Genomic DNA, 26,798 nt, shown 5'->3' on the forward strand with positions numbered 1-26,798 from the left:
GCCCTAGCCGGTTGAGCCACAGGCGCCGAGCCACACTAGTTCTTTAGGGAAGGAATTTAGTTGCTTCACTTGCACCTGCAGCATGTGCGATACTACTCTAGTAAACTTCAACTCTGATTTATTGGATGATAGCTTCATAAAATTCCTCATGGAATACTCCTTTCTTTTTCTAAAGTGTAAAATTCATTGCTTTCAGTATGTTCACAGAATTGTATAACCACATCAAATATAGGAAATTTTTGTTATCTCATAAAAGAAACCGTAGTCAGGACTGGGGGCTCACACCTGTAATCCCAGCACTCTGGGGGCCTAAGGCAGGAAGATAACTTGAGGCCAGGAGTTTGAAACCAGCCTGAGCAGCATAACAAGATTCTGTCTCTACAAAAATAGCAATAATAATAATAATAATAAGTAGCCAGTTATGGTGGCATGTGCCTGTAGTCCCAGTGACTCAGGAAGCTGAGGCAGGAGGATCACGATCCCAGGAGTTTGAGGTTGCAGTGATCTGTTATTGCAAGACTGTACTCCAGCCTGGGAAGCAGAATGAGACCTTACCTCCTAAAAAGAAAAAAGGGCTGAGCACAGTGGCTGATTCCTGTAATCCTAACACTCTGGGAGGCCGAGGCAGGATTGCTTGAGCTCAGAAGTTCAAGACCAGCCTGAGCAAGAGTGAACCCCTACCTCTAAAAATAGCTTTGAGAGGCTGAGGCAAGAGGATCACTTGAGCCCAGGAGTGTGAGGTTGCTGTGAGCTATGACACCACAGTGCTCTACGCAGGGCAACAAAGTGACTTTGTCTCAAAAATATAGATTAAAAAAAAAAGGAAAAGAGAAATGCATTTGCAGTCACCCCCATTCTTCCTGTCCTCTAACCCTAGGCAGTTGGTAATCTGCAGTCGACTCTGACTTTACGTTTGCCTGTTTCAGGCACTTCACGTACATGGATCATATGACAGGCGGCCCTTGTGGCTGTTTCCTTTCACATATAGTGTTAATAATTTTCAGGGTCCATACAGGCATCCGTGTTGTGTTCTGTTTATTTCTGAGTAATATTTCATTGCATGGATATGTCACATTTCTTTTTTTTTTAGAGACAGAGTCTCACTTTGTCACCCTTGGTAGAGTGCTGTGGCATCACGGCTCACAGCAACCTCCAAGTCTTGTGCTTAGGCGATTCTCTTGCCTCAGCCTCCCAAGTAGCCCAGCTATTTTTTTGTTGCAATTTGGCCAGGGCTGGGTTTGAACCTGCCACCCTCGGTATATGGGGTTGGTGCCCTACTCACTGAGCCACAGGCGCCGCCTGATAAGTAACATTTCACGTATCCATCTGTCAGTTGATGGACATTTGGATTATTTCTACCCCCCTTTTTTTTTCTTGAAACAGAGTGTCATTTTATCACCCTTGGTAGAATGCTGTGGCAGCACAGCTCACAGCAACCTCAAACTCCTGGGCTCAAGTAATTCTCTTGCCTTAGCTTCCCAAGTAGCTGGGACTATAGGCAACTGCCACAACGTCTGGCTATTTTTAGAGATGAGGTCTGGCTCTGGCTCCAGCTGGTCTTGAACTTCTGAGCTCAGGCAGTCCACCCACCTTGGCCTCCCAGAGTGCGAGGATTACAGGTATGAGCCACCGCGCCTGGCTTATTTCCACCTTTTCATTATTGTGAATAATGCTGCTATGAATGTTTGTGTTCAGGTTTTTGTGTGGATGAGAGTTTTCATTTGTTTTGACTGTATAGCTAGAAGTGGCTCTGCTAGTTCATTGGGTGACATTATGTTTAACTAAACAAAGTGACAGTTTCCCAGAGTGGCAGTATCACTTGACATTCTTCCCAATAGTAAAGGAGTCCTCCATGACTCGTGCTGGCATGTCTTTCTGATTCTGGCCAGTCTGGTGAATGTGGAGTGGTGTCTCGCTGTGGTTTGATCTGCGTTTTACTATCAGCTAATCATGTGAGCATTTTTATGTGGTTGTGGGCCAAGAGTATGTATTCTTTGGAGAAATGTCTATTCAGATCCTGTGCCTATTTTTAAACTAGGTTGTCTTTTTATTATTGAGTTTCTGTGTTCTAAATACCAGTTCCTTATCAGACATGTGGTTCTCAGTATCTTCTCCCATTCTGGGTTGTCTTCTTTCTTTTTTTGTGCTCAGAATCTATTTATATTTTAGGTCAATTAATGCAAATTAAGTTTATCTTCTACCACTTCATAGTTTAATACTAATAGAACTAAAAGAAAATGACTTTACATTATTGACCTACCAGAAGTACTCATACAAAAGAGGATACAAGGTGTTAATTTTGGAGCTCATGACTCAGGCTGGGGAAGGAATTCCCATGCCAGGAATAGGGTAGTTTTAGAGAAAAAAAATTTGTGTTGCTTCCTCGAGGAAGGAAGAAAAGAGAAGAAAGAAAGAAGAAAAGAAAGGATGGGAGGGAGGAAGAGTAAGAGAAGGGGGGAGTCGCCACCTTTCACTTCTGTTTTTAGGAGGTTTATTTGGCTATTCCTGTTACAAATTTGTGATTAATGTCATCTCAGCCCTCTGGCTTTCTGCTGTGAGTTTGAATTTGTAGTACTCTTCATTTTCATTCAGATGGTCTTTTCTCACTTGCTTTTTGGAACAGTTTAGTGCATCTCTTCCAAGATTTTGCCTTTTCTTAGTTTTATTTTATTCACTTAATTTTTTTTTTTTTTAAGACACAGAGTCTCAGTTTGTCGCCCTCAGTAGAGTGCTGTGGCATCACAGCTCACAGCAATCTCAAACTCTTGGGCTTAGGCGACTCTCTTACCTCAGCCTCCCGAGTAACTGGGACTACAGGCACCCACCACAATGCCCAGCTATTTTTTTGTTGCATTTTGGCTGGGGCCAGGTTTGAACCTACCCCACTCGGTATATGGGGCCGGCATCCTACCCACTGAGCCACAGGCGCCTCCCTTTATTTTCTTTTTTTTATCCTAACTGCATGTAGACCATGAGTCTTACATGAGAACTGTGCTGTTTGGAAATTCTTCGAATCACATCAGGATGAATTAAGACTGGATTGTCAGCTTTTCCACCTCAAAATGTCAGAACGCCAGATGGGATGGCTCACACTTGTGTCCCAGCACTCTGGGGGACTGAGGCCGGTGGCTTCCTCCCAGGAGTGTGAGGCTGCTGTGAGCTGTGGTGATGCCCCTGCAATCCCGCCTGGGCGCCAGCGTGCCTACCAGACAAAGCTGCACGCCAGACACAAACCAGGTCTTTTCTTCCTGGTACCAGAGCAGCCATAGCCAAGAACACGCAGGGTTGAATCATGCAGGAAAGTGATAGAGGCACACCCACACCCACTTATCCCACTAATTAATCTTCAGACCAACGGATCCTATAAGAATTTCCTGAGGAAACACTGCCTTAGCTTTTAACCTGTCAAAAATTTTGAAATAAAAAACATAAAATTGTTACAACTGAAAACCATTTTAAGATGTTGGAGAATAGTTTTTTTTTTTGTTTTTTTTTTTTTTAGACAGAGTCTCACTTGTCCCCCTCAGTAGAGTGCTGTGGCAGCACAGCTCACAGCAACCTCAAACTCTTGGGCTCAAGCAATTCTCTTGCCTTAGCCTCCCTTGTAGCTAGGACTACAGGTGCCTGCCAACAATGCCCAGCTGCAGAAAACAGTTTTAAAGATTTTTCTACGCTTATTAATCATAAGTACAAAGTTCTTTTTAGAAAATATGTCAGCTGGTGTGGTGGTATGTGCCTATTCTCCTGACAACCTAGGAGGTTGAGGCTGGAGGATCACTTGAGCCCTGAAGTTTGAGGCTGCTGTGAGCTGTGATGACGCTGCTGCTCTCAGGCCTGGGCAACAGAGTGAGACCTTGTTTCTAAAAAAAAGAACAAAAACGCTATAGTAAAAACTTTGTATTTTACTTCTGCTGTTAAATGTGTTGCTATTGTGTCCTATGACGGCAGATATCTGTGTAGCAGACAGATTTGTGATAAATTCATCTTGCTGTTTCACTTGCTGTCTTAAGAGATTCTTGAACTTCTCACAGCTGTAGGAAAGTTGGCTGCAGAAATGATTAGAAACTGGGTGGCGCCTGTGGCTCAGTGGGTAGGGTGCCGGCCCCATATACCACGGGTGGCAGGTTCAAACGCAGCCCCAGCCAAACTGCAACAAAAAATAGCTAAGCGTTGTGGCAGGCACCTCAAGTCCCAGCTACTCGGGAGGCTGAGCCAGGAGAATTCCCTAAGCCCAGGAACTGGAGGTTGCTGTGAGCTGTGATGTTATGGTACTCTACTGAGTGCAATAAAGTGAGACTTTGTCTCTAAAAAAAATAAAAGAAAAGGGGGGCACCTGTGGCTCAAGGAGTAGGGCTCCGGCCCCACAAACCAGAGGTGGCAGGTTCAAATGTGGCCCTGGCCAAAAACTGCAAAAAAAAACAGAAGGAAAGAAATTATTAGAAACTGAAAAAGCAATAAGAAAACTTGTGCTGTAGTAACCGTCATGTCTGGTGAATGTGCTTCTGAGAGTGATAAAGCACAGTGGCATTACCAGAAGTACTGACTGGAAGCAGGAAAGTAAGGAGCTACTGGTACCGCTGTTCTGTCATGTGAATTACTCGGAAGCTCTTTGACCTGTAATTATGTTCAAATCTTCTGATTTTTTTTCTTTACATGTTAGTTGAGTGTGCCATTATTGTATAGCAAGTGTAATAGGGGCTACAGAGTCTTGTAACTTCTTTTTTTCTTTTCTAGTTAATATTATATTTTCTGAATCTGTTTTTCTTCATATCTGTGTGGATGTAAAAGTGTTTGGAGTCAGATGTGCCCGTGCCCTCCAGGTGTTCAGAGCCTGCTTGGGGAAGAAGGCCGGGGGTAGGGATGGAGGCAGCTACAAGAGGGGTGATGTGTCTCTTCTGCTCCTGAAAGGGCCCCCCTTGCCGTGTCCCCTGCAGGTGGTGGCCATGATCAAGGGCCTGCAGGTGCTGATGGGCAGGATGGAGAGCGTGTTCAACCACGCCATCCGGCACACCGTCTACGCCGCACTGCAGGACTTTGCACAGGTGACCCTCAGGGAGCCGCTGCGGCAGGCCATTAAGAAGAAGAAGAACGTCATCCAGAGGTCAGCCTTCTATGTGGGCCCCCTGCCTGCCACATCTTAAGGGCCTGGGATGACCCTGGGTTCCATTGACAGGAGCATCACAGTTTTTTTACATAGGTCCATTTCATTCATCTTCACCTCCAGCTCTGCTTTTGGTGAATTTCCTTACAGTGTTAATGCAGTGAGTCCAGATGTTGAGCAGAGAGGGTCTAAGGAGCCTGGAGACAGTAAATCAAAACCTGCCTCTTGGGTATGATCACCAGGCTCTTAGGTACACACAGCCCGGCACGTCATCACCTCTCAAAGGTGATGTGTCCTCTTTATGTTTTTGCTTTCATCCCTTCTGCCTTGTCCTACAAATCTGTCAAAATTGGCATAGATACTGCAGAAATCCAGCAACAATCTTAAGCTACTGTTGCTTCTTTAGATCGAGTTGCCTTTCAAGGGCATCTGTGTAAATTAGCTTACAGCATTCACAGACGTATGGCCTTTATCTTCCTGGTTTTAGTTGACGTTTGACACTGAGCGTGTTATGATTTTTGAGCATCAGTAGCTTTCTTTTTTTGAGACAGAGTCTCACTCTGTCACCCTGGGTAGACTGCTGTGGCATCACAGCTCTCATGGCAAACTCCTGGGCTCAAGCAATCCTTCTGCCTCAGCCTCCTGAGTAGCTGAGACTACATTTGGCCGCCAAATGCCTGGCTAGTTTTTCTATTTTCAGTAGAGACAAGGTCTTGTTCTTACTCAGGCTGGTCTCAAACTCCTGAGTTCAAGTAACATACTCTCCTCACCACCTAGAGGGCCAAGATTACAGGTGTGAGCCACCGTGCCAGGCCTGTCAACAGCGTTTTACACTGTGATGCTTTCCAGTTTGATTCCCTCACCATGAGGGCTTCCACGGGGTTTCATTCTCAAGTCTTGCCCCCAAGCATGAGGGCGTCTGTGCTGTGTTCGTTCCTGAGTTTTGCTCCCCACTACTTCATGCACACCCTCATACGTGCCGCACAGCGTTGATGCAGGCGCCCCAGGGGCATGCCTGGCTCTGGAGGGGTCGTCTCTGCAGATGGGGTTTATTTGAGGGACACTAGGTTTGATAAGGAACAGACCCCTCACCACAGAGCCCTTGGAATGTGTAGTATCATCTCAGTTACTCAGGTTTTAGCCAGAACGGTCCTCGGAGGTGATCGGGGTGGGCTGGTCCTGCTGTGATCTGCATGTGGCTCTCGTGGGCTGTCTGTTGCAGCCCTGTTGATGGGATCACGTCCTGAGTGAGCTAAGATACACGCTATCTCCTTGTCCGTGTGGGCTACTTCCTACTCCTGTTGGGTGGCAGATGTCCAGCCCTTGGCAAGTGGAGGTCTCTGCTCTGGGGGGGGTGGTGGTGGTGGAGGTCCCCTTCCCACCTGCAGCATGGCTCAGGGTCACCTTACTACTCTGAGCATTCAGGAAATAAAACATCGCTTCAGGCTAATTGGTACAAACTGCAGCTCAGTCACACCTTCTGAGACTCAGTGACATTCTTGAGAAACCAGTGCTGTCACCATGTAGCCCCCCTGCCTCTGAGGCTCTTCTATGTGTAAGGTGGCCATTCTGAGAGCCTGCTAGTTAGGTGAGGATTCTATGATTATAGAAGCCCCCAGGGACATAGCTCCCTGCCTTACTGATGACTCCCTGGGGCTGTCCAGTGTCCTGCAGGCCATCAGGAAGACTGTGTGTGACTGGGAGACGGGGCACGAGCCTTTCAACGACCCAGCACTGCGGGGCGAGAAGGACCCCAAGAGCGGCTTTGACATCAAAGTGCCGCGGCGTGCGGTGGGACCCTCCAGCACACAGGTTCTCGTCCCCACCCCCTGCCCTGGCTCCACTCCTGGGAGGGGTGGTCTGGGGTCCCTAACACCCTGCAAGGCCAGGAATGAAATGATGTCCCCCTATCTGCTGGGGCGAAGCGTGGCCTGGGGGTTTTACGCTGCTGCTTCTCCCTGTCCGAGTGAGTCTGGACCTTAACTGAGGCACCCTGGATTCTCTGGCATGTTCATTTGCATCCAGAAGTTAATTGGCTCCATTTCACCTATTGTGCTGGAAATACAAGTTCTGTGTTTCCCAATGGGTGTTTAAATGTGTGCTTATAATTTTTATGTTGGGTCTGCAAGTGATCATTCCCAAAGAGAAAATGCTGGCAGATTGTAAAACATTGCTTTCATGTGTCACAGTCTTAACCCGCCACCACTGTCTCTCCCCTGGCACGGTCAGGCCTTTCCTGAGCACCCTGCGTTGATTTTCACCTGAGTTGATGTTTTCTACTGCTTGTCCCCTCCTGAGCTGGGACCTGCACTTGCTCATATCTCTGTTGGAGGCTTTATGATCTCTCCTGCCAATCATGTAGGAAGTTGTCAGCTAAGCATGTTGCTGGCTTTGCTGGAAACCCCTCAAAAGTCTGGGTGTCGGCGTCTGGCCCCTCTGTGGACAATGGCCCTGGACCTGTGGAGGGTGCTGGACACCTCCCTTCCTCGTCTGTGCATTTGTCCCGTGTCCCTGCCCGGGCATGTGTGTCCTGTGACTAACGCGCTCTCCACTCTCCCCTGTCTGTCCACGTCTAGCTCTACCTGGTGCGCACCATGGCCGAGTCCTTGAGCTCTGCTGAGCTGCTCCGGCAGCTCAAGGCTCTGGGCATGGAAAGGCTCTTGCATGTGGTAAACGCGTTTCTGAGGCAGTCGTACGCCTACCCGCCTCTTTTAACCTTTGGTGGTAAGACATCGCTCGTTGTTCTTGTTGATGTTTGTGGCTCGGAGGTTGTTCGTGCTGCCAGTTGTTCCTTCCCCCAGTCAGCAGCTCCTGGGCCATTGAGATGGGCACCCAGATGCTGGGAGGAGCCCGAACGGCCAGGCTCAGCAGGGTGTCCCGCTCCCACGGTCTCCCTGAGTTTGGCCTAACTAATGCACCGTGTATATTTTCTCCCCCACAAATGTTTCCTTGGATAATCCAGCTTTACATGGTGAGAACCATGCTAGAGTCCCTCATTGCAGACAAAAGTGGTTCCAAGAAAACCCTGAGAAGTGGCCTTGAGGGGCCCACCATACTGGACATAGAAAAGTTTCATCGAGAGTCATTCTTCTACACCCACTTGATAAATTTCAGTGGTAAGAGATACTGCTGACCAGTGCCCGGCCCAGCATGTCCTAACACCACTAACACCACCCAGATAGCTTCCAACTGCCTGACCACCCTGCCCCATTCCTGGTGCACCCAGATGGTGACATGTCCTGCTGTTGTGGCCTTGCTGGGGCTGCCCCTATGACATGGACAGGGTCTTCCCAACCTACACAGGCCTAGAAACATAAGTGACTATATTGTGTTGCCTGGATTGAGACCTAGGCATTGATAAGGATCAGAAACACCCACGTAGGAGAGGTGACAGGTGTCCTGAGCAGGCAAGCCTCTTCCTGGGTGGTACCAGCCTGGTAGGTGTGCCTTCTGCCCCCAGGGTGTCTGCGTGTCCTCCTCAACCCTCCACGCTTGCCTTTCTGCCCACCTCTGCACAGGGCGAAGCTGCCTGTCCTGGCTGCTGCAGGTGTGGGAGTGAATAGCTTTGCTGTTAACCCTATGAGAGTGAGGAGTTTTGTTTTGTTTTTTTTTTTTTTAAACTGTCTCTATTTTTGCATCAGCTCAACATCCCATGTGTGGTGCTACATCCCAGACGTGGGCTTTTACCCTGAGTAAAGCCATCCTGTTTTTATACCCCTTTTCAAAAGGGCACCTCCCCCCAGTCCTGCCGAGAGGCTCCGAAGGCTGACGAGGCCCCATGGGCTTGACTCTTAGCTGGACGCTCAGAATGTGCAGGCCCAGGTGGCTTCACTTGCAGCCACACCCAATGGTCTTGTCCCTGGTGAGGTTCTGGCAACCCCACCCTGCTCACATCCTTGCTGCATGGCCCAAGGCAGAGGCACCAGCATGTAGCACATGGCCCTTCTCGTGTGGACTCTGCTGGACTTTCTCCTGCCTACAGAAGGTGACCTGGTGTTGTGTTGCTTTAATCCTCCAAGAAACGCTGCAGCAGTGCTGTGACCTCTCGCAGCTGTGGTTCCGTGAGTTCTTCCTGGAGCTGACCATGGGCCGGAGGATCCAGTTCCCCATTGAGATGTCCATGCCCTGGATCTTAACAGATCACATTCTGGAGACTAAGGAGGCCTCGATGATGGAGTGAGTGTCCCGGGGGCTCTGCCTTCCTGGTAGCTGGGATTCTCTGGGGGGTGGGGAGGAGGGAGCTTTGGAGAGTGACACAGTAGCAGCATCCTGGCTTCAGGCCGAGGGGAGGAGGTCAGACACTATAGTGGGTAGGTTCTTGCCTTGCCCAGGTGTGGGCAGGCCTAGGACTCAGCCTGGGGCAGGACTATGGCAAGTCTGGGCTTCTCCTGGCCTTTGAGGAGAGATGAGGCAGTGCCCAGGGTCCCATTGGCATGGCCTCTGAGCTGGATGAAACTAGGAAAGGAAATATTGATTGAACAGCTTTGTTTAGGGGGTAGGACTCTGAGCCCAGGTGGAGGGGTCAGTCTACCAAACTTTGAAGTCCATGGAAGAGAAAGCAATTAAAAGGGGAATCTCTTGTGGAGAAGAACTGGGGAGCAACCCAGTGGTCCTTCTAAGCTCCACCAGTGGGAGCGCCTGTGCTCTCCCCGCCAGTCCTCACAGGTCCCTTGGCATAAAGGCACAATCAGAATGTTAGCCTTCCACTCTGTGTGCAGTGGCTGTGCCACTGGTGTGGGTAGAGCCTCTGGACAGCCCGACCTGTGGCAGGAAGGCCAGTGTGAGGAGAGGGAGCCAGCGCAGGTCTTCTGGGTGGGCGTCCTGCACATGCAGCTGCCCCTGCTGTTCTTGCTGTGGCCTCCCGAGGCCTCTGGACACTTTGTTTTGTCCAGACGTGAGCTGGGGGAGATGAGCTTTCGGGTGCAGGCCCAGTGCTGGATGTGGCTCATCTGTTCAAGGCAGAAAGTTCTTTCTTAAAATAAGAGGATTTTTATTAAAGTGTTTTTGTTAAAAAACATCACTACTTGTAGTGAAATATTTTAAAGCATAATAAGTGAGGAGGCCTCAGGTGGACACCCTCGCCTGTGCATGGCCTTTTTGGTTTTTGCATGTTTTTTTTTTTTTTGACACATAGTCCTACTGTGTGCTCTGAAGTAAGTGCCCTGGTATCACAGCTCAAAGCCACCTCAGACTCTTGGGCTCAAGCAATTCTCTTGCCTCAGGCTCCCGAGTAGCTGGGACTATAGGCGCCCACCACAATGCCTGGCTAGTTTTTCTGTTTTTGGCAGAGATAGGTCTCCCTCTTGCTCAGGCTGGTCTTGAACTCCTGAGCTCAAGCAGTCCGCCCACCCAGAGTGCTGGGATTATAGGCATGAGCCGCTTCACTCAGCCTTGCACATGACCTTTGAGTGAGCGTGACCTTCCTATGGATTCTCAAGCATTTCCCCGGCCTGAGCTCAAGCGATCCACCCACCTCAGCCTCCCAGAGTGCTGGGATATGGCCTTTGAGTGAGCGTGACCATCCGTGAGATTGTCGAGCATTTCCCCGGCCTGACAGGTGTGATGGGAGCCCAGTTGCAGCCACCAGGGCTCTTGGCAGGGGCACACTTTGGTGTTGGAAGCAAGATTAGATTTTCCTTGCCTAAAAGAGGAAAACTGAGAATTAAGTTTTTTGCGGAGTCGGAAGCTGTTGGGCATTGACTCTGAGGGGAGCTGGTGGTGACATGGCTGCCCCTACAGGTACGTCCTCTACCCCCTGGACCTGTACAACGACAGCGCCCACTACGCTCTCACCAGGTTCAGCAAGCAGTTCCTCTACGACGAGATTGAGGCCGAGGTGAGCGCCCAGCGCCTCTTCTGTCCATCTCCTTTTCCTCTGGGTGTTGGAAGAGTTGCTCCTCCTTCAGAGCACAGGCAGCACAGGCTGTGAGGACGAGTCCGGGGCTCGGGTGTCTGCTGACCAGCCTTACCCTCCTCCAGGGGAGGGGCCCAAGAAGGGCTCCCCTGAGAGGTGCTGCTGGTGGCAGGAGCTGCCTTGGGGAGGGACCCCCAAGCACACACACTGGAGCACACAGTGAGGGAGACGTGTTCGTGTCCCCTTGCGTGTAGGAGAGTAGGAATGTTTCCTCCTTGGTGAGAGGGGTTCTGGTGCAGTTTCCGAGGTTGTGTGGTGGTCACTCCCTCTTGGCCACACCATAACTTATCTAATGTGCTATTGGTGATGAGTATGGTAGTTTCTAGTTTATTTTTTCTAATAGGAGCCTCCATTAGTGGCCTTAGGAAAAGATTGTGATTTTCAAGATGTGTTAAGTGGCTTAAGACCTCAAACTCTAACATGTACTCTCCGTTCCCCAGGTGAATCTGTGTTTTGACCAATTTGTTTACAAGCTGGCAGACCAGATATTTGCCTATTACAAGGTCATGGCAGGAAGGTGAGTGTCTGTGATTTTGATAGGAAGTCTCAGATAGTTCAGTCTGATGCTTTTGTTAAAACGTGCAGTGTGTGAAGAATGTCCATCTTCCTTCTGTGCTAGTTTGCTTCTTGATAAACGGTTACGATCGGAGTGCAAGAATCAGGGGGCCACGATCCACCTGCCACCGTCTAACCGCTACGAGACGCTGCTGAAGCAGAGGCACGTGCAGGTGTGTTGGTCAGCCCAGGCTGCTAGCCATGGGGTGCCTTGGTCACGCTGGGGTTCTCTCACGGCTGCCCAGGTTGTAACAAGTTTCATGTCCTCGTGACGTGTTAAGCTTTTAAAGACACATAGTTTCTAGTGGGTAACCTCAAACACAGTGTGGACCTGAGCATTCTGCACCTGCCCTGCATGGGCTCCTGGAGCGAGTGTGGCCAGAGGGGTCAGCCCCCTCCAGGAATCCAGAAACCAGAGCAAGAAAACGGTGAAGGTGAGCAGCACTCACCAGCTCGACACACCAGGCTGGTTTTCTCCTATGCATCTGTAAATCCTGGGTTTAAAGATACAAAGTGGGTATGTCTCTGTAGCACTAACTGGCGTGGCATGGTCCCTCCTGGCTCTCCCTCCTGCTAGAGAGGACCTTTTGCCTGCCCTCTGGAGAGGCCCTGCCCAGTGTCTTTGCCTGGCAACACTGAGCTTCCCTCTGTTCACCTTGGAGAGACACAGGCCTAGTCTCAGGCGAGCGGCTCTGGGAAAGTGCAGGAACCAGATCCCCTCCCAGCCACAGGTGACAGTTGCATTGTGTCCAGCCCATGGCTAGGACTCCAGGGGGAAGACCACAGCTTTTCTGAACTTGTTTGTGCAAGGGGTGTTCACATCACAGGGGAGGGAAAAGTTTCAACTGTTGGTGGATTCCTGTCCTCCAGCCGTTGCTGCCAAGGGACAGCAAGTTAGTCTGTGCTAGGGAGGGTTGGGCTTCATGAGGGTAGGAACAGTGGGTCTATCTGCAGATACCCCTCCTCTAGCTGTAGACAGGGGTGGTGGCAGTTGTTTGAATCTTTTATAGGAGGGACTCCAGAGAAATAAGGCGGCTCAGGCCAGGCACAGTGGCTCACACCTGTAATCATAGCACTCTGGGAGACTGTGGCAGGTAGATCACCTGAGCAAGATTAGCCTCAGCTAGAGTGAGACCCCGTCTCTAAAAAATAGACAGGTGTTGTGCCAGGTACCTGGTTGTCCCAGCTACTCGGAAGGCTGAGGCAAGAGAATCACTTGAGTGAAAGAGTTAGAGGTTGCTGTGAGCTGTGATGCCTCATCACTCTACTGAGGGCAACAAAATGACTCAAAAAAAAAAAAAAAAGAAAAGAAAAGAAATAGCACAGCTCCTTTAAATTGGGTGGAGAATGTGCTAAAACCAGGACAGAATCAGTTTGCGCTATCTGGGAGACTCCCTCAGCCTAGGACCCTCACCCAGAGGCCCCCACGGTGCTATCTGACCCAAACTGGAAAAAACTAAGTTGGCCCTCAGAGCCTTATGCTGCATCCCCAAAAGGGAGTTGCAGTTTTAGTTGCAAATAGGTTTCTAGGCTACAGCTTAAGGGTCCCCAATTCGATTAACTCTCAATAGCTAGTTAGGGATAGCCTAATGTTTCAGCTAAAAAAGTATAATTAATATAAAAAATAATCTGAAAATACACATGGGAAGGAACCAGCAGAAGAGTCCTGGCAACAAGAAAAATGAAAGCAGATCAACTCCCCCAAGTGATTACAAGGGAGATAGCAGAAATTACCATTGATAAAGAGATTGCTGAAATGTGAGAAATAGAATTGAGAATATGGATGGCAAATTAGATGAATGAAATTGAGAAGATGGAAAAGGAGATCCAAAAATTAGTCCAAAATTGTCTCAAGAAATTTAGAACATGGAGAAGAAAGAATTTCAGAAATCAAAAACAAGGCTTTTGAACTAATCCAATCATTCAAAGAGGCAGGGAAAGGAGAAGGGAACAAAACCAGAATATTCCCCAAGAGAGTTACGGGATTCCTCCAAAAGATCAAACATTCTAATTACAGGGATTCCTAAGGAAGAGGATAGTCCCAAAGGCATTGAAGCTCTACTTTAAGACATCATGGTAGAGAATTTTGCGAGCATTGCACAGAAATTCAGATAGTAGTTTCACAACCCCAGGATGACTCGATCCAAGTAAAGCTTCTGCTAGGCACGTTGTAATTAACTTGGCCAAGTCAATATGAATGATAAAATTCTGCAAGCAACCAGACATAAGAGAAGTCTTACTTACAAAAGGAAAAATATCAGGATGACAGCAGACCTTTCAGCTGAAACTTCTCAAGCCAGAAGAGGGTGTGTATTGGCTTTAACCTTCTTTTTTTTTTTTAATCACCCTCAGTAGAGTGCTGTGGCATCACAGCTCACAGCACCCTCCTTGGGGTTAGGCAATTCTCTTGCCTCAGCTTCCTGAATAGCTGGGACTACAGGCACCCACCACAACGCCCAGCTATTTTTTTGTTGAAGTTTGGCCGGGGCCGGGTTTGAACCCGCCACCCTCTATATATGGGGCTGGCACCCTACCCACTGAACCACCGGCGTCACCCCAGCTTTAACCTTCTTAAAGAAGACAATTTTCAGCCCAGGATTCTGTATCCTGCTAAACTAAGTTTCATATGCAAAAGTGACATCAAATATTTTACTGACATGCAAATGTTGAGAGAATTATACTGTGCAAAATTAGACATGTCCAAGCTACACCATGTGTTAGGTGCCATTGGAGACAGACACAGATGGATGCTTCAGGGCCCTGGGGAGGCTCAGGGTTCCATCCCAAGATTTAGGTGCAAATTCAATGCAAATGACACTTGTAGAATTTCAGTTCCAGAAAAGTAGGGTAAATAAGTAAGTAGCATTATTACACACACACATACACATCATTTCATTTAAATTGTTTAAACTTCTACCATAATGTCCTACAGTTAAATTTTGTTTGTCTTTTGAAATAGAATGTTTTTGTTTTTTTCACTTGTTCGACTTTTGAGTTCACACTTCCCCTGGGTCCCTTCTTCTTCCCTCCCTCAGCTGCTGGGCAGATCGATAGACCTCAACCGTCTCATCACCCAGTGGGTCTCAGCAGCCATGTATAAGTCCCTGGAACTGGCGATTGGAAGATTTGAAAGTGAAGACCTAACATCAATAGTTGTAAGTACCAGAACTAATTTTACTTGTGTCCTTATTGATAAAATGAACTCATGGTTGGTCCAATTCTTAGAGATAACAAAAGATGTTCACTAATTGAACTTGACTTATCCTGAGTCGGTTTTTTTTCTGCATCACCTTTTAATATTCAAAAATGTTGATTGACTTGAAAGAATAATCCCAACATCAAATAAACTGCAGTAAAAGATATCACACTACTTAATAGCAGTTAATAGTAATTAGCAAGTACGTAAATATTTTTCAGCTTTTTATCACAATAATCTCAAAATATATATATTTTTGGAAATCAACCTGATGTGCTAAAATTTACGCAAAGCAATCTACAAACTTGATGCAAATAAAGCTTAATGAGTAAATTAGAATAAAAGCATTTTCTTAAATGGAAATAGTAAAAATTGGTCCCCCAATTAGTCCATAGATCTGATTTGAACACTGCTAGATTTTTAAATACTTCATAGAATTTGGTAAAATAATTCTGAAGTTTGTTTTACAAAATAAATCATCAAGATTATCAAGAGCTTTGAGTGGTTGTGAGGCCTCCAGTGACCGTGCTGCAGACCAGGTACCCAGGTCGCACTAGAGGACTCTGCAGATTCTGGTGAGGTACAGAACATCAGGCTGAAGAGGAATGCAGTAGGATCCCCAAATCCAGAGCAGAATTCCCACAGTCTCTCCATGCTGAGGATCAGAGACTCACTGGACTCTGAAATGAAAGCTTCCTAGCAGCCAAATTAGAGTTAGACATGGTCTTTGGAACTGCAGCCCAGCCTGGACTCTGCTCCACCCTGATCAGAGCCAGTGCTTAGGCCCCAGCCTAGTCTGCCTCATAGAAAGGCAGGGTGTGCTCTGTGGCAGTGACGACTTTGAGGGCTTCCACGGTTCTCTGAACATGCGTTGCTTAGCACTCAACTAAAATCAGTAGACAAGGCTGGGCACAGTGGTATATGCCTGTCATCCCAGCACTTTGGGAGGCTGAGGCAGGAGGATCACTTGAGCTCAGGAGTTGTCAGACTGTTGTGAGCTACTCTACTCCAGCCTGGAAGATAGAGTGAGACCCTGGGTCTGAAAAAAAAAAATTAATGTAATGGCAAGATGCTGTGACCACATGCAAGAGCAAAAAGCAACAATAGAGACATCTCTGGTGATACTGGGTTAGCACACAAGGACGTACAGTAATTGTGATTAATCTGCCCAAGAAGCTAGAGAAACGCATGAAAGAGACAATGAAAGGGAGAATTTCTGGCTAGGTGCCTGTGGCTCAAGTGGCTGAGGCACCAGCCACATATACCTGAGCTGGCAGATTTGAATCCAGCCCAGGCCCACCAAACAACAATGACAGCTGCAACCAGCTGTGAAACACTCTACTCAGGGGAACAGCTTGAGGCTCTGTCTTAAAAAAAAAAAAAAAGAAGGGGAGAATTTCTTCAGAGAATTGGAATCTACAAAAAAGTCTGAAATAGGTATTCTGTGCAGGGAATGTTTTTGGAAGAGTTTATGGCAGTTTGAATATAGGAGAAGATAGGATTAAGGAACAGAAATACAGGACATTAGAAAATGTCTGAGCTGAGGAACAGAAAAGACTTGAGGAAGCAGAAAGGAGCTTACGAGGCATAGGAGCCAGTGAAGAAGGCTGATGTGACTGGTGTATGGCAGGAAATGGGAGAGAGGTTTGCAGAAGCCTGTCTGAGACCTCGCTGGCCCTGCTGCTCTAGAGTGCTGATCCTCTGGGGGAGTAGGGGACACCCAGGCCACAGCTTGGTGGACCGCCAGGCCTCCCCTCACCCTGGACCACAGTGTCTTTGAATCTTAACGAATTAATGTTAGTTGAGACCCCAAACGGACTGGTCACTGGATCAGTGACTGCATGTCCATTTCTTTTTTTTTTTTTTTTTGAGACGAAGCCTCAAGCTGTCCCCTGAGTAGAGTGCCGTGGCATCACAGCTCACAGCAACCTCAAACTCTTGGGCTTAAGCAATTCTCTTACCTCAGTCTCCCGAATAGCTGGGACTACAGGCACCTGCCACAATGACCGGCTATTTTTTGGTTGTAGTTGTCATTGTTTGGCAGCCTAGGGCTGAATTTGAACCCACCAACTGATGTATGTGGCTGGCGCCTTAGCCACTTGAGCTACAGATGCCACCTAGTTTTTCTTTTTTTTGCAGAGACAGGGTCTCACTCTTCTTCAGGCTGGTCTTGAACTCCTGAGTGCAGTTAATCACCTGCCTCGGCTTCCCAGAGTGCTAGGATTACAGGCGTGCGACACCACGCCCAGCCCTCTGCCTGTGCTTTTACATAACCCCCAAGAAGAGCAGACTCAGCTGGGAGGCTGTGCTTGCTGCAAGGGTGGAGGCAGGCTTGAATGGTGTGTGGGGAGGCAGCATGTGGACATGCTTGTGGGTGGCTGGAGGTAACTACAGCAGAGAAAGGACAGTGGCCCAGTGGGGTGACCACAGAATGGAAGGGGCACTTTGATGGCCATGTAGAGGGCACAGTGAGAGGTAAGTTCACGTCGCTGCCACAGCTCACCTTTGCTGGCAGCCACCTTGGTGCAGCCCCCGCTAAGACCTGGAGACCTGAGGGGGGCATCAGGTGGAGGCACCTGCTTCCTGTCTTGCCCAGCAGTGTCCCCACACCCTGTCTTTATGGTCCCACAGGAGCTGGATGGCCTCTTAGAAATCAACCGCATGACCCATAAGCTGCTGAGCCGATACCTGACCCTGGACAGCTTTGATGCCATGTTCCGGGAGGCCAACCACAACGTGTCCGCACCCTACGGGAGAATCACCCTCCATGTCTTCTGGGAGCTCAACTACGACTTCCTGCCCAACTACTGCTATAACGGCTCCACCAACCGGTGAGCACACTGCCCCCAGCACTGCTCAGGCTCCTACCAGGCTGCTATTCCCTGTCCTCAGCTCCTGCTGCCTCTTATTCCCACATGCCCCAGTCAGAAGTGGACAGAGTTTGACCAGTGGGTACAACACGGCAGGTGTGATGCTTTCAGGGGCCTCCCACAGTGTGAGCCTCTGGGGAACTGAGTTCCCTCTTCTGAGCATCACCCTGACCTCGGTGCCTCCTACTGGAAAGCTCTTCCTGAAACAGGTGTGTGAACACAAGGCACACACGAAAACGCAGATACACACGTACGCACAGCTATATGCACACAGACAGTCACCTGCAGACACACGGAGATAACATGTTCTTGTACACAGACACATGTGATACACACAGACACACATCCTCCCAGCTCTGAGTGCTGTGCCAGAGGTTGTAAAGTAACAGTAATCCGGGATCCTTTTGACAAAATCACACCAAGGAGAGAAACGTGTGACTTTCTGCTGGGGCATTAATTTAGGTGACTTTCAGGGCTGCTGTTGACGGGCTTGGCAGCAGTGCTGTGGTGGGCACAGCTGGCCCAGCAGTCGCCCGTCTGCCCTGCGCATCCTATCTGAATGCAGGTTCTTGTGGTTGGGCCGAGGACACACTTGGACGTAACTCTTTTTGTGTATAGCTGTGTTTGGGCAGATGCTTCCTTTTTCATTTTCATATGAGTTCATCAAGTTCTTAGAGTTAAATAATTAGCAGATCCACAAGTTTATCTTTGTTATACTTATTTGCAAAAGTTTTATAGTTGATTCTCTCCAGTTGAAAATATTAGCCACGTTTGATGTTTATGCTGCAAAAGTTAAGCATTTGAGGCCAGATGTGGGGTCTCATGCCTATAATCCCACCACTTTGGGAGGCCAAGGCAGGTGGATTGCTTGAGGTCAGGAGTTCGAGACCAGCCTGAGCAAGAGCAAGACCCCCATCTCTACTAAAAATAGAAAAACTAGCTGGGCATTGTGGGCACTTGTAGTTCCAGCTACTTGGGAGGCTGAGGCCGAAGGATTGCTTAAGCTCAAGAGATTGAAGTTGCTTGAGCTGTGATGATGCCATAACACTCTACCCAGGCTAACACAATGAGACTTTGTCTCAAAAAAAAAAAAAAAAAAAAATTAAGCATTTGATTTTAAATGGCCCCTAATCCATTGTCAAGATGAGGCCTTTAGACTAAACCAGTACAGTCCTAGTACTTGAGCAAACCCGTCCTCCCTGATAGCCTATGACTAGAGATCTGAGAGCTGTGAAGGCACATTTTCTCTCAGGCTGCCAGCCCCACAGTCATCACCTTCCGGAGGCACAGCAAGGCTTGATGGTTCTGGTACCAGCAGACCAGACTCCTCCCCTGAGTTTGAAGACTATTTATAGGGTGAAGAGGACTAGAGGTTCCCACTGCAGCTCCTGAGCTTTGGATACATTCATTGTATTTCGGAATTTATCACATCGTATTTAGAATTTATATGTAATTCATTCTGTGGTTTTTGATTGACCAGGATTTCTCTATTTGATGATTGTATCAGTTGACTTGGAGGCAGCTTTTAATAGATAGGTTATGGAAACTTTTGGAATTTTAAAGAACTACCATTAAATTTGGTTATCTTTTTCTTTTTAAAATCTTTCTTGTTTAGGTTTGTTCGGACAGTATTGCCGTTTTCTCAGGAATTTCAAAGAGATAAGCAGCCTAATGCCCAGCCTCAGTATTTGCATGGATCCAAGGTAGGATTGCTAGTATTTGTGTTATAATTTGTAAGTTCATAGCAAAGCTGTTTTTAAGTTTGAAATCAGTTTCATTGCAGTGACTTAAATGTAATCTGCCACGTATGGAATATTACTGTTTTCCCTTCCTTTCCACTGTCATCTTCCTGAAAAGTAGCAGTAATTTAAAACAGAAACCAACTACCCATCTCCCCCAGCACCATAAAACTGTCTCGAATTAGTTTGTAGTAACTTGGGCCTTCTGGTAGGTGTCTGGCTGCACCTGGCCTCATGCCTGGTTATAAAACCAGTTGGGAGATTTAAGTTTTAAAACATTGAGGCAAGAAAGCGAGTGGGAGAGGCTCGGGTGCGTTTCTGAGATGGGGCTGCAGCTGTCCCAGCTCGATGCCCCAGAGGCAGGTAGGGGGCAAAGTGAACGCAGAGACGGGAAACAAAAATGTCAGACGTCAGCTGGCCAGTGAGTGGAAACCCCAGAACACTGCATCTGAGATCTGTTAGCTGAGACAGATGGACGGACAGCTCTGGGTGTTATTAAGGGGCCATCTTCTCAACATTTCAAGAACTTTTATGGTTCAATATGGAAAAGCGAAACACTGTAGTAAAAAACAAGACAGGTGAAATGAGCAGACACACTCTGCAACAAACAGTCAAAAAGTAAAATTAGGCTTGGCACCTGTAGCTCAGCGGCTAGGGCACTGGCCACATACACTGGGGCTGGCGGCCTGGCCCGGGCCTGCCAAACAACAATGACAACTACAACAACAACAGAAAAGATAGCTGGACATTGTGGTGGGTGCCTATAGTTCCAGCTACTCTGAAGGCTGAAGCAAAAAGTTGCTTAAGCCCAAGAGTTTGAGGTTGCTGTGAGCTGTGACCAAGCTCAGCATGGCCCTCTACCAAGGGCAACATAGTGAGACTCTGTCTCAAAGAAAAAAGAAATAAGTAAAAAAAGAAATAAAAAATAAAAGTAGAAATATAGCATTACCTATAACTGGTGAGAGTATTAATAGCAGTGAGGGGCACTGTGCCTATCTGGTGGGAGTTGGTTAGAGTACCCGCTCTTCCCAGGAGGGTGACATTCTCTTCCTTGCTGCTGCAGGCAGTGTCCCGGCCCCATGACTCTAGGGGCTACTGGGACTCATCAGTGCAAGTGTTCCTACGGCGGGCAGAGCAGACACTTAGGGAAATAAATGAGACAGGTACAAATTTTGGTGTCTCAGGGTAATGACAGGACTCTGTGTGTCCTGTCCACTGAGTTTCAGAACCAGGGCAGGGAGGGCGCTGGGCCCTGTAAGGTGCCAGCTGGATTGGAGGCATGGAGAGGAGATCCTGGTGCACTCCTTTCTGCCCCTCTGTTCTTCATAGCAAGACATTATCCTTTTAGTCCCATGGGTGTCTACTGTCCTCTCCCTCAGGCTAAGGCTTGGTGGGCCAAGGTGGAAGCATTTACACCTTGGAGCTGGGCAGACCCCCAGTCAGCGTGGTGATTTTGGGGGGCACCATAGCATTGGCACACACTGCCCACCCTTCATCCCTCACAGAGTAGGGCCTAGGTGGGCTGAGGGTGACACTGTAAAGATTATGCTGTTGGAAAATTATGTTCTCGGCTCAGCGCCTATAGCTCCATGGCTAGGGCGCTGGCCACATACACTGTAGCTGGTGACACCCATGGCTCTGTGTACTGGGCTTTCTGCACCTCCTCCACTCGTGCAGACAGACATCCAGGTGCCCAGAACATGGTGGCCGGGCCTCTCCTCCCCGGGGGCGGGACAGGGTGTGCACAAATACTGCTCCTCACCTCCTCCTGAAACCCTGTGGGTCGTTGGAGGACTCAGCCATACACCCAGCTCACATGGTCCTTCTAGGAAGGCTTAAAGAAGGACTGAGGCTGATTTTTATACCATAATGTGATATGCAGATCAAAAGGATATTCTTAAAAAGGATTAGAATAAGAATAAATGTTATGATGCTTCCTCAGAACTAAAATAATTTTTGTGTAATTTTACAAGATAGGCCTAGGAAGTTTGGCAAGTAAGATAAAACTTTCTTGGATCTCTCTCAACTAAAAGATTGACTTGGCTTGCCACTGAACAATTTAATTCCTCTGAGAGGTGTGACCACCAAATAAATTTCTGTTACTCCCTGATGAAGAGAGAAGAATTTGTAGGGAAGAGGAGCTGAGCCAGACGACTCTGCCTCCTGCACCTGCTCTCCGTCCTACACCAACGAGCCTGGTGATGGTAACATGAGGAGAGTGGCGCTCGCTCCATGGTCTGCAGGACACTGGCCATGTGGGTGGCAGCCTTTGGTACTGGGGGACCAAGTCCCAGGAGAGAACTTAGTGGTGTTTTTTTTTTTTTTAAAAGACAATCTCACTCCACTGCCCTGGGTTGAGTACCCTGGTGTCAGAGCTCATAGCAACCCCACTCCCTTGGCTCACACAGTTCTCTGACCTCAGCCTTCCAAATAGCTGGGACTACAGGCGCCCACCACAATGCCCAGCTATAGTTTTCTTTTTAGAGACAGGTTTCACTCTTGCTCAGGCTGGTCTCAAACTCCTGAGCTCAGGCAATCCACCCACTTCAGCTTCCTAGAGTGCAGGGATTACAGGCGAGAGCCCCCGAGCCCAGCTTGAGCAGTAGTTTTTGAGATCCCAAGACAGCATTGTCGAGTCCATTCTTAGGGTCCAGAGCTCATCTGTGTGTCCACCATGGAGTTTAAGGCCCTAAGACAGGACCACAGAAAGACAGATGTGAGCCCCTGTGCCGGTGTCGTCAGACCCAGGGGTCTGTCTGCTTTTCATCTAAGCTAATTAATGGAGAAGTGGATGAGAGAATAATGATTTTATTTTTACTTTTAGAAAAGTCAGAAATTTCAGAGAATGGCGAGGATATTTCCTCAAAGAGCTGTTCTATTCTCTTTGGGGTTTTTGTTAATTGTGTATTTTCATAATAAAAGTATTAGTAATATTATTATAATATATTTAAATAGATTCTTCCTCATCGGTTATAAGGTTGTATAAGGTTTTTTCATCTTAAAGTGCTTATATTCTTAAAGTATTTTTACTTTGGATTAAATTTATACTCAATCCGTACTTCGGTCTGCAGTTGGGGTGGGAAGGAAACGGGCAGCAGATACTGGGGTTGGAGCGTCGGAGGAGCTGTCAGAGGTACGCTGCTGCTCCCCAGAGGCTGTGTCGGTGGGTGCCTACAGCGGGTTCGAGTTTTGGCAGAACACCCTATGATCTTTCTACAACATAGGAGGTTTGTGAGTTGTTGTTATGAGGCTCCGTCTCCAGCCTCTCATCCTCCTGGGAGGCTGTTTCCAGCACTATGGTTTTGGGTGTCTGGTCTTGTGACTTTATTTATGACAAAAGGCCTTGCTCAAGAACAGACAATCCTAAATGGCGGCACACAGGCATCTGGACCCGCCAGGGCCTGTCCCATAGCACATGAGCCCTGTGACTCATGGCTACTTAGGACAAGGGCAGCTGCCCTCACTGGGGGGCAGCCCCTGCCCATCAGAGCACCGTGCCCACCTGGGACAGGGCACCCCCCAGGCCACCCCTATGGTTCATAAGAGGGGCTCCACAAAGCAGGTGCCCTTTGGGGGAAAAAGATGACTTGACTTTGATCATTTGTCTTAATGCTACTGTTTGTGACTGAACTTGAACCTCACTATAACAGATTTCAGCCTCAGATTGAGATATTATGCCTGTGTCATTTTTGTTCTTAAAACCTAACCCAGTAATTTTTTGTTAGATTGTTTGTCCTCTTTTATACAAGAGACACTGATATTGATGGCTCATCGTATGCATGTAATATGATACATTTCTAAGATTCCCCCCCAAAGCGCCAAATGCCAAAACATGATGTCAGAGTTGATTGGCATGTCCAAAGCCAGGTAATTTACAGTGTCTGTGTTTCTGTCAGTTCAAAGAACTGATTAGGTCTTTCTTTACAAATGATGAATGGGGCTAGTGTCTTGTGGGAATAAAATCAACTAAGACAAGCAACCTGTTTATGACAACGTTATCTTTTTGGTTCTTGGGAATGGCACCACTTACAGAATGCCTGCTTTGCTAAAATGCTTTCTTGAGCACAGTCCTGGAATTTCTTTTCCTGTAAGATAAGATTGTCTCTAACTCACAAAGACAGAGTGTAGTCAAAGTTAGAAAACTCATGTTGGAAGGCAGTTCACAGCCAGTTCTGTCAGGTACCCTGCTCCCTCTGGCTGGCAGACGAGGCTGGAGTCTGGTCTGGTGTGAGCAGTGAAGTCCTCCCTGACCCGGCCATGAGGCCTGACATGCAGAGCTCCTGGATTTAAGTGCTTAACAGCATGGTATTGTAACCTCCCTTCCTCCAAGTGGTTAAGTCATATCCACTCTTTGCTTGTTCTCTTGCCGGTGTTGTCTCTGGGGTGTGTCATCTTTGAGACAGAATCTTACTTGGTCACCCTTGGTAGAGTGCCATGGTATCTTAGCCCTTAGCAACCTCAAGCAATTCTCTTTTTTTTTTTGAGACAGAGCCTCAAGCTATCGCCCTGGGTAGAGTGCTATGGCATCATAGCTCACAGCAACCTCCAACTCCTGGGCTTAAGCAATTTTCTTGCCTCAGCCTCCCGAGTAGCTGGGACTACAAGCAACTGCCACAACACACAGTTGTTTTTTGGTTGTAGTTGTTGTTGTTTGGCAGGCCGGGCTGGATTTGAAACCGCCAGCTCTGGTGTATGTGGCTGGTGCCTTAGCCACTTGAGCTACAGGCACCAGCCAGGTGTGTCATCTTTGGGGTGCACCTGGTCCACAAGGAAGCTGGGCACATAGGCCAGGGGCCACTGAGTGACACCTCCTATCACAGCAGCACCTGAGCTAGTCAGGAACACTCTGGGGATGAATTTTCTCGCTTGTAACACTCAGTCATTTGATTTCACTGATAACTTTTACATTTCTCTTTCCAAGTAAAAACCTTACAGAGAGCCCAGTGCCTAAAGCCACAGTGGTGGAGCTTGGAGAAAGGGGTGTATCTGAGGTTAACTCTGGAAATTGGAGGACTTGGGCAGGGGACAGGCACAGGTCTCCGTGCTGTGATGTTGTCCCACCTGGTTAGTGAAGTATATTTTAATCAGTTTAGACTCTGACTCTATTTGGACACAAACCTGGAGGATTCACTAAGATACTTAGGACTCACATGCTCACAGCTGCGGCTCATCACAGCAGGTTACAGAGCAGCATCAGGGAGGGGAAAGATGTGCCAGATGGAGTGTGCTTGGAGTCAGGCACAGGCTCACACAGGACACGCAAACTGTTTTTGCTCAGGGAAGAGAAACCAGGTGGACACTCAGGCCCAAGGCTGTCCTGTGGCTGGGCACAGGCACACATCACTGGTGTGACTGACATGGCTTCTGAAACTATAGAACCCCCAGAAGGAAGGAGGCCCTGACCATGCTTGTACAGCATGGTCTGGTGTCCCAGCTATAGAAAATAAAACCTATCAATTGGTAACACAGGTACCATTCCAAGCACTAGTTCCCTGCAGTTACAGATTGGCCCTCCTGAAGACACATCAGAGTTGAGCAGCCAGACATGCTGTGTTCTTTCCGGCACCCCCTTGGAATCCTGGTGTCGTGCTGAGGTTCTCAGTGTCTGTACAGGAGATAGGCAGCATGGTCACAAAAGGAAAAAGGATAGTTACCTAAATGGAGATAAGGTTGCTACCCTTTGCGCAAAGTAGTGAAATGCTGGTAACAATAGACTGTGGTAAGTTATGTATATATGATGTAATCCTTAGAGCAACCCCTTAAACATTTACACAGAGAGATATGCTCAAAAATCCCACAGATCAATTAAAATTTAGAATACTCAAAAAAAGTTTACATCCCAAGCAAGGTGGCTCATGCCTCTAATCTAATCCTAGCACTCTGGGAGGCCAAAATGGGTGTATTGCCTGAACTCAGGAGTTTGAGCTCAGCCTGAACAAGAGCAAGACTTTGTCTCTAAAAATAGCTAGGTGTTGTGGCAGGTGCCTGTGGTCCCAGCTACTTGGGAGGCTGAGGCAGGAGACTTGCTTGAGCCCAGGAGTTGGAGGTTGCTGTGAGCTGTGATGCCATGGCACTCTACCCAGGGGGACAGCTTGAGGCTCTGTCTCAAAAAAGAAAACAAGATTCAACTATTATGGCATAAGAAACTCACTTCATATTAATGATAGAGATAGGGCAAAAGTGAAGAAGCAAGAAAAGATACAGCATGCTGGCATTCATCAGTAGAAAGCCGGAGGAGCTATGTAAATATAGAGCTATGTAAATATAAAGTGGACATCAGAGGAAAAACATTACCAGGGACTTCACATGGTGATTAAAGTTTCAAGCCATCAGGGAAACATAGTGATCCTAAATGTTTACACACCAACAACAGCTGCTATCCTAGAAGCAAAACCTGGTAGAAGTGAAAGGAAGAGTGAGCAGACACTTGTACAGCTCATGCTGGGAACTCAGTCCTCTCTGTCAGTGAACAATAGAACAAGTAGATACGAATCAGCAACAGCAGTGAACTGAACATCATCAGGCAGCAGGATCTACCCGCAACAGCAGTGAACTGAACATCATCAGGCAGCAGGATCTACCCGAGGTGTGGAGAACATCCCACCCACAAGAGCAGGGTGCACACTGTTCACCACAGTGGACCGCATCCTGTGCCATAAAACAAACCTCAACAAAGTCAAAAGATTTGAGGTCATAGATAAACAGAGGGCGTTCTCTGACCACAGTCAGCCCACACTAGAAATTGGTAAGGAAAAGGTGACTAAAAAATCTCAAACACTCAGGATGTTGGCATACTTTTAAGTAATTCATAGGTCAAAGAGGAAATTGCAAGGAAATGTAAAAACACACTGATCTGAATGAAATGCAAATATATAGTGTATTACACTTCGTGAGCACAGTGCTCACACTGGGGGGGGTCTCCCTGTTCTCTGTCTGTATCCCCAGGGAGCTCAGGAGGGTCCTCCAGTAGGAACCACCTGACCACCTTTCTTCGCTCTCCCAGCCTGGAGCGCCCTGTGACTCCTGGAAAAGATGGCTGCCCCTGCCTGGTCCCTGCCCTGCTGAAGTCTGTCCTTGGGCATACCCCCCCCCCTTCCCCGGGGTGAGACTCCAGGGTGCATTCCTTTCTCATTCCAGACCTTCAGACAGCTTCTGTCCAATTGGCAGTTCAACAAACAGTTGAAATACCAAATGATTTTGTTTTCTTTTTCTGTTTTAGCAAGTTTGCTTTTCCTAATGGGTTGAACAGGTCTTAGGACACTAATCCCAGTAGGGGCAGTGTGTTTTACAAGTAAAATTCATGGATCTCTGCACCCAGTGAGGTGCCCGTGTGTGCCTCGTGATCCCCACCTCCCCTGCGTGATCCCCACCGCCCCCACGTGATACTCACCTCCCCCGCGTGATACCCACCTGCCCCGCGTGA

General features: G+C 47.9%; 1 protein-coding gene across 2 annotated transcripts in view; it reads left to right on the plus strand.

Moving 5' to 3' along the window:
• Positions 1–26,798, plus strand: part of CYFIP1 (cytoplasmic FMR1 interacting protein 1) — a 124,695-nt gene that overhangs the window by 82,313 nt on the left and 15,584 nt on the right. For both annotated transcript variants that reach the window (XM_023519291.1, XM_023519292.1), the window contains 10 exons: positions 4,935–5,101; positions 6,766–6,913; positions 8,064–8,217; positions 9,121–9,277; positions 10,841–10,937; positions 11,456–11,532; positions 11,635–11,743; positions 14,606–14,725; positions 17,398–17,597; positions 19,252–19,339. In XM_023519291.1, the coding sequence (XP_023375059.1) occupies positions 4,935–5,101; positions 6,766–6,913; positions 8,064–8,217; positions 9,121–9,277; positions 10,841–10,937; positions 11,456–11,532; positions 11,635–11,743; positions 14,606–14,725; positions 17,398–17,597; positions 19,252–19,339 (1,317 nt within the window). The remainder of the gene's footprint in view (positions 1–4,934; positions 5,102–6,765; positions 6,914–8,063; positions 8,218–9,120; positions 9,278–10,840; positions 10,938–11,455; positions 11,533–11,634; positions 11,744–14,605; positions 14,726–17,397; positions 17,598–19,251; positions 19,340–26,798) is intronic.

This window comes from Otolemur garnettii, unplaced genomic scaffold (genome assembly GCF_000181295.1).
Source record: "Otolemur garnettii isolate 467f Iridium unplaced genomic scaffold, OtoGar3 scaffold00170, whole genome shotgun sequence".
Lineage (NCBI taxonomy): Eukaryota > Metazoa > Chordata > Mammalia > Primates > Galagidae > Otolemur > Otolemur garnettii.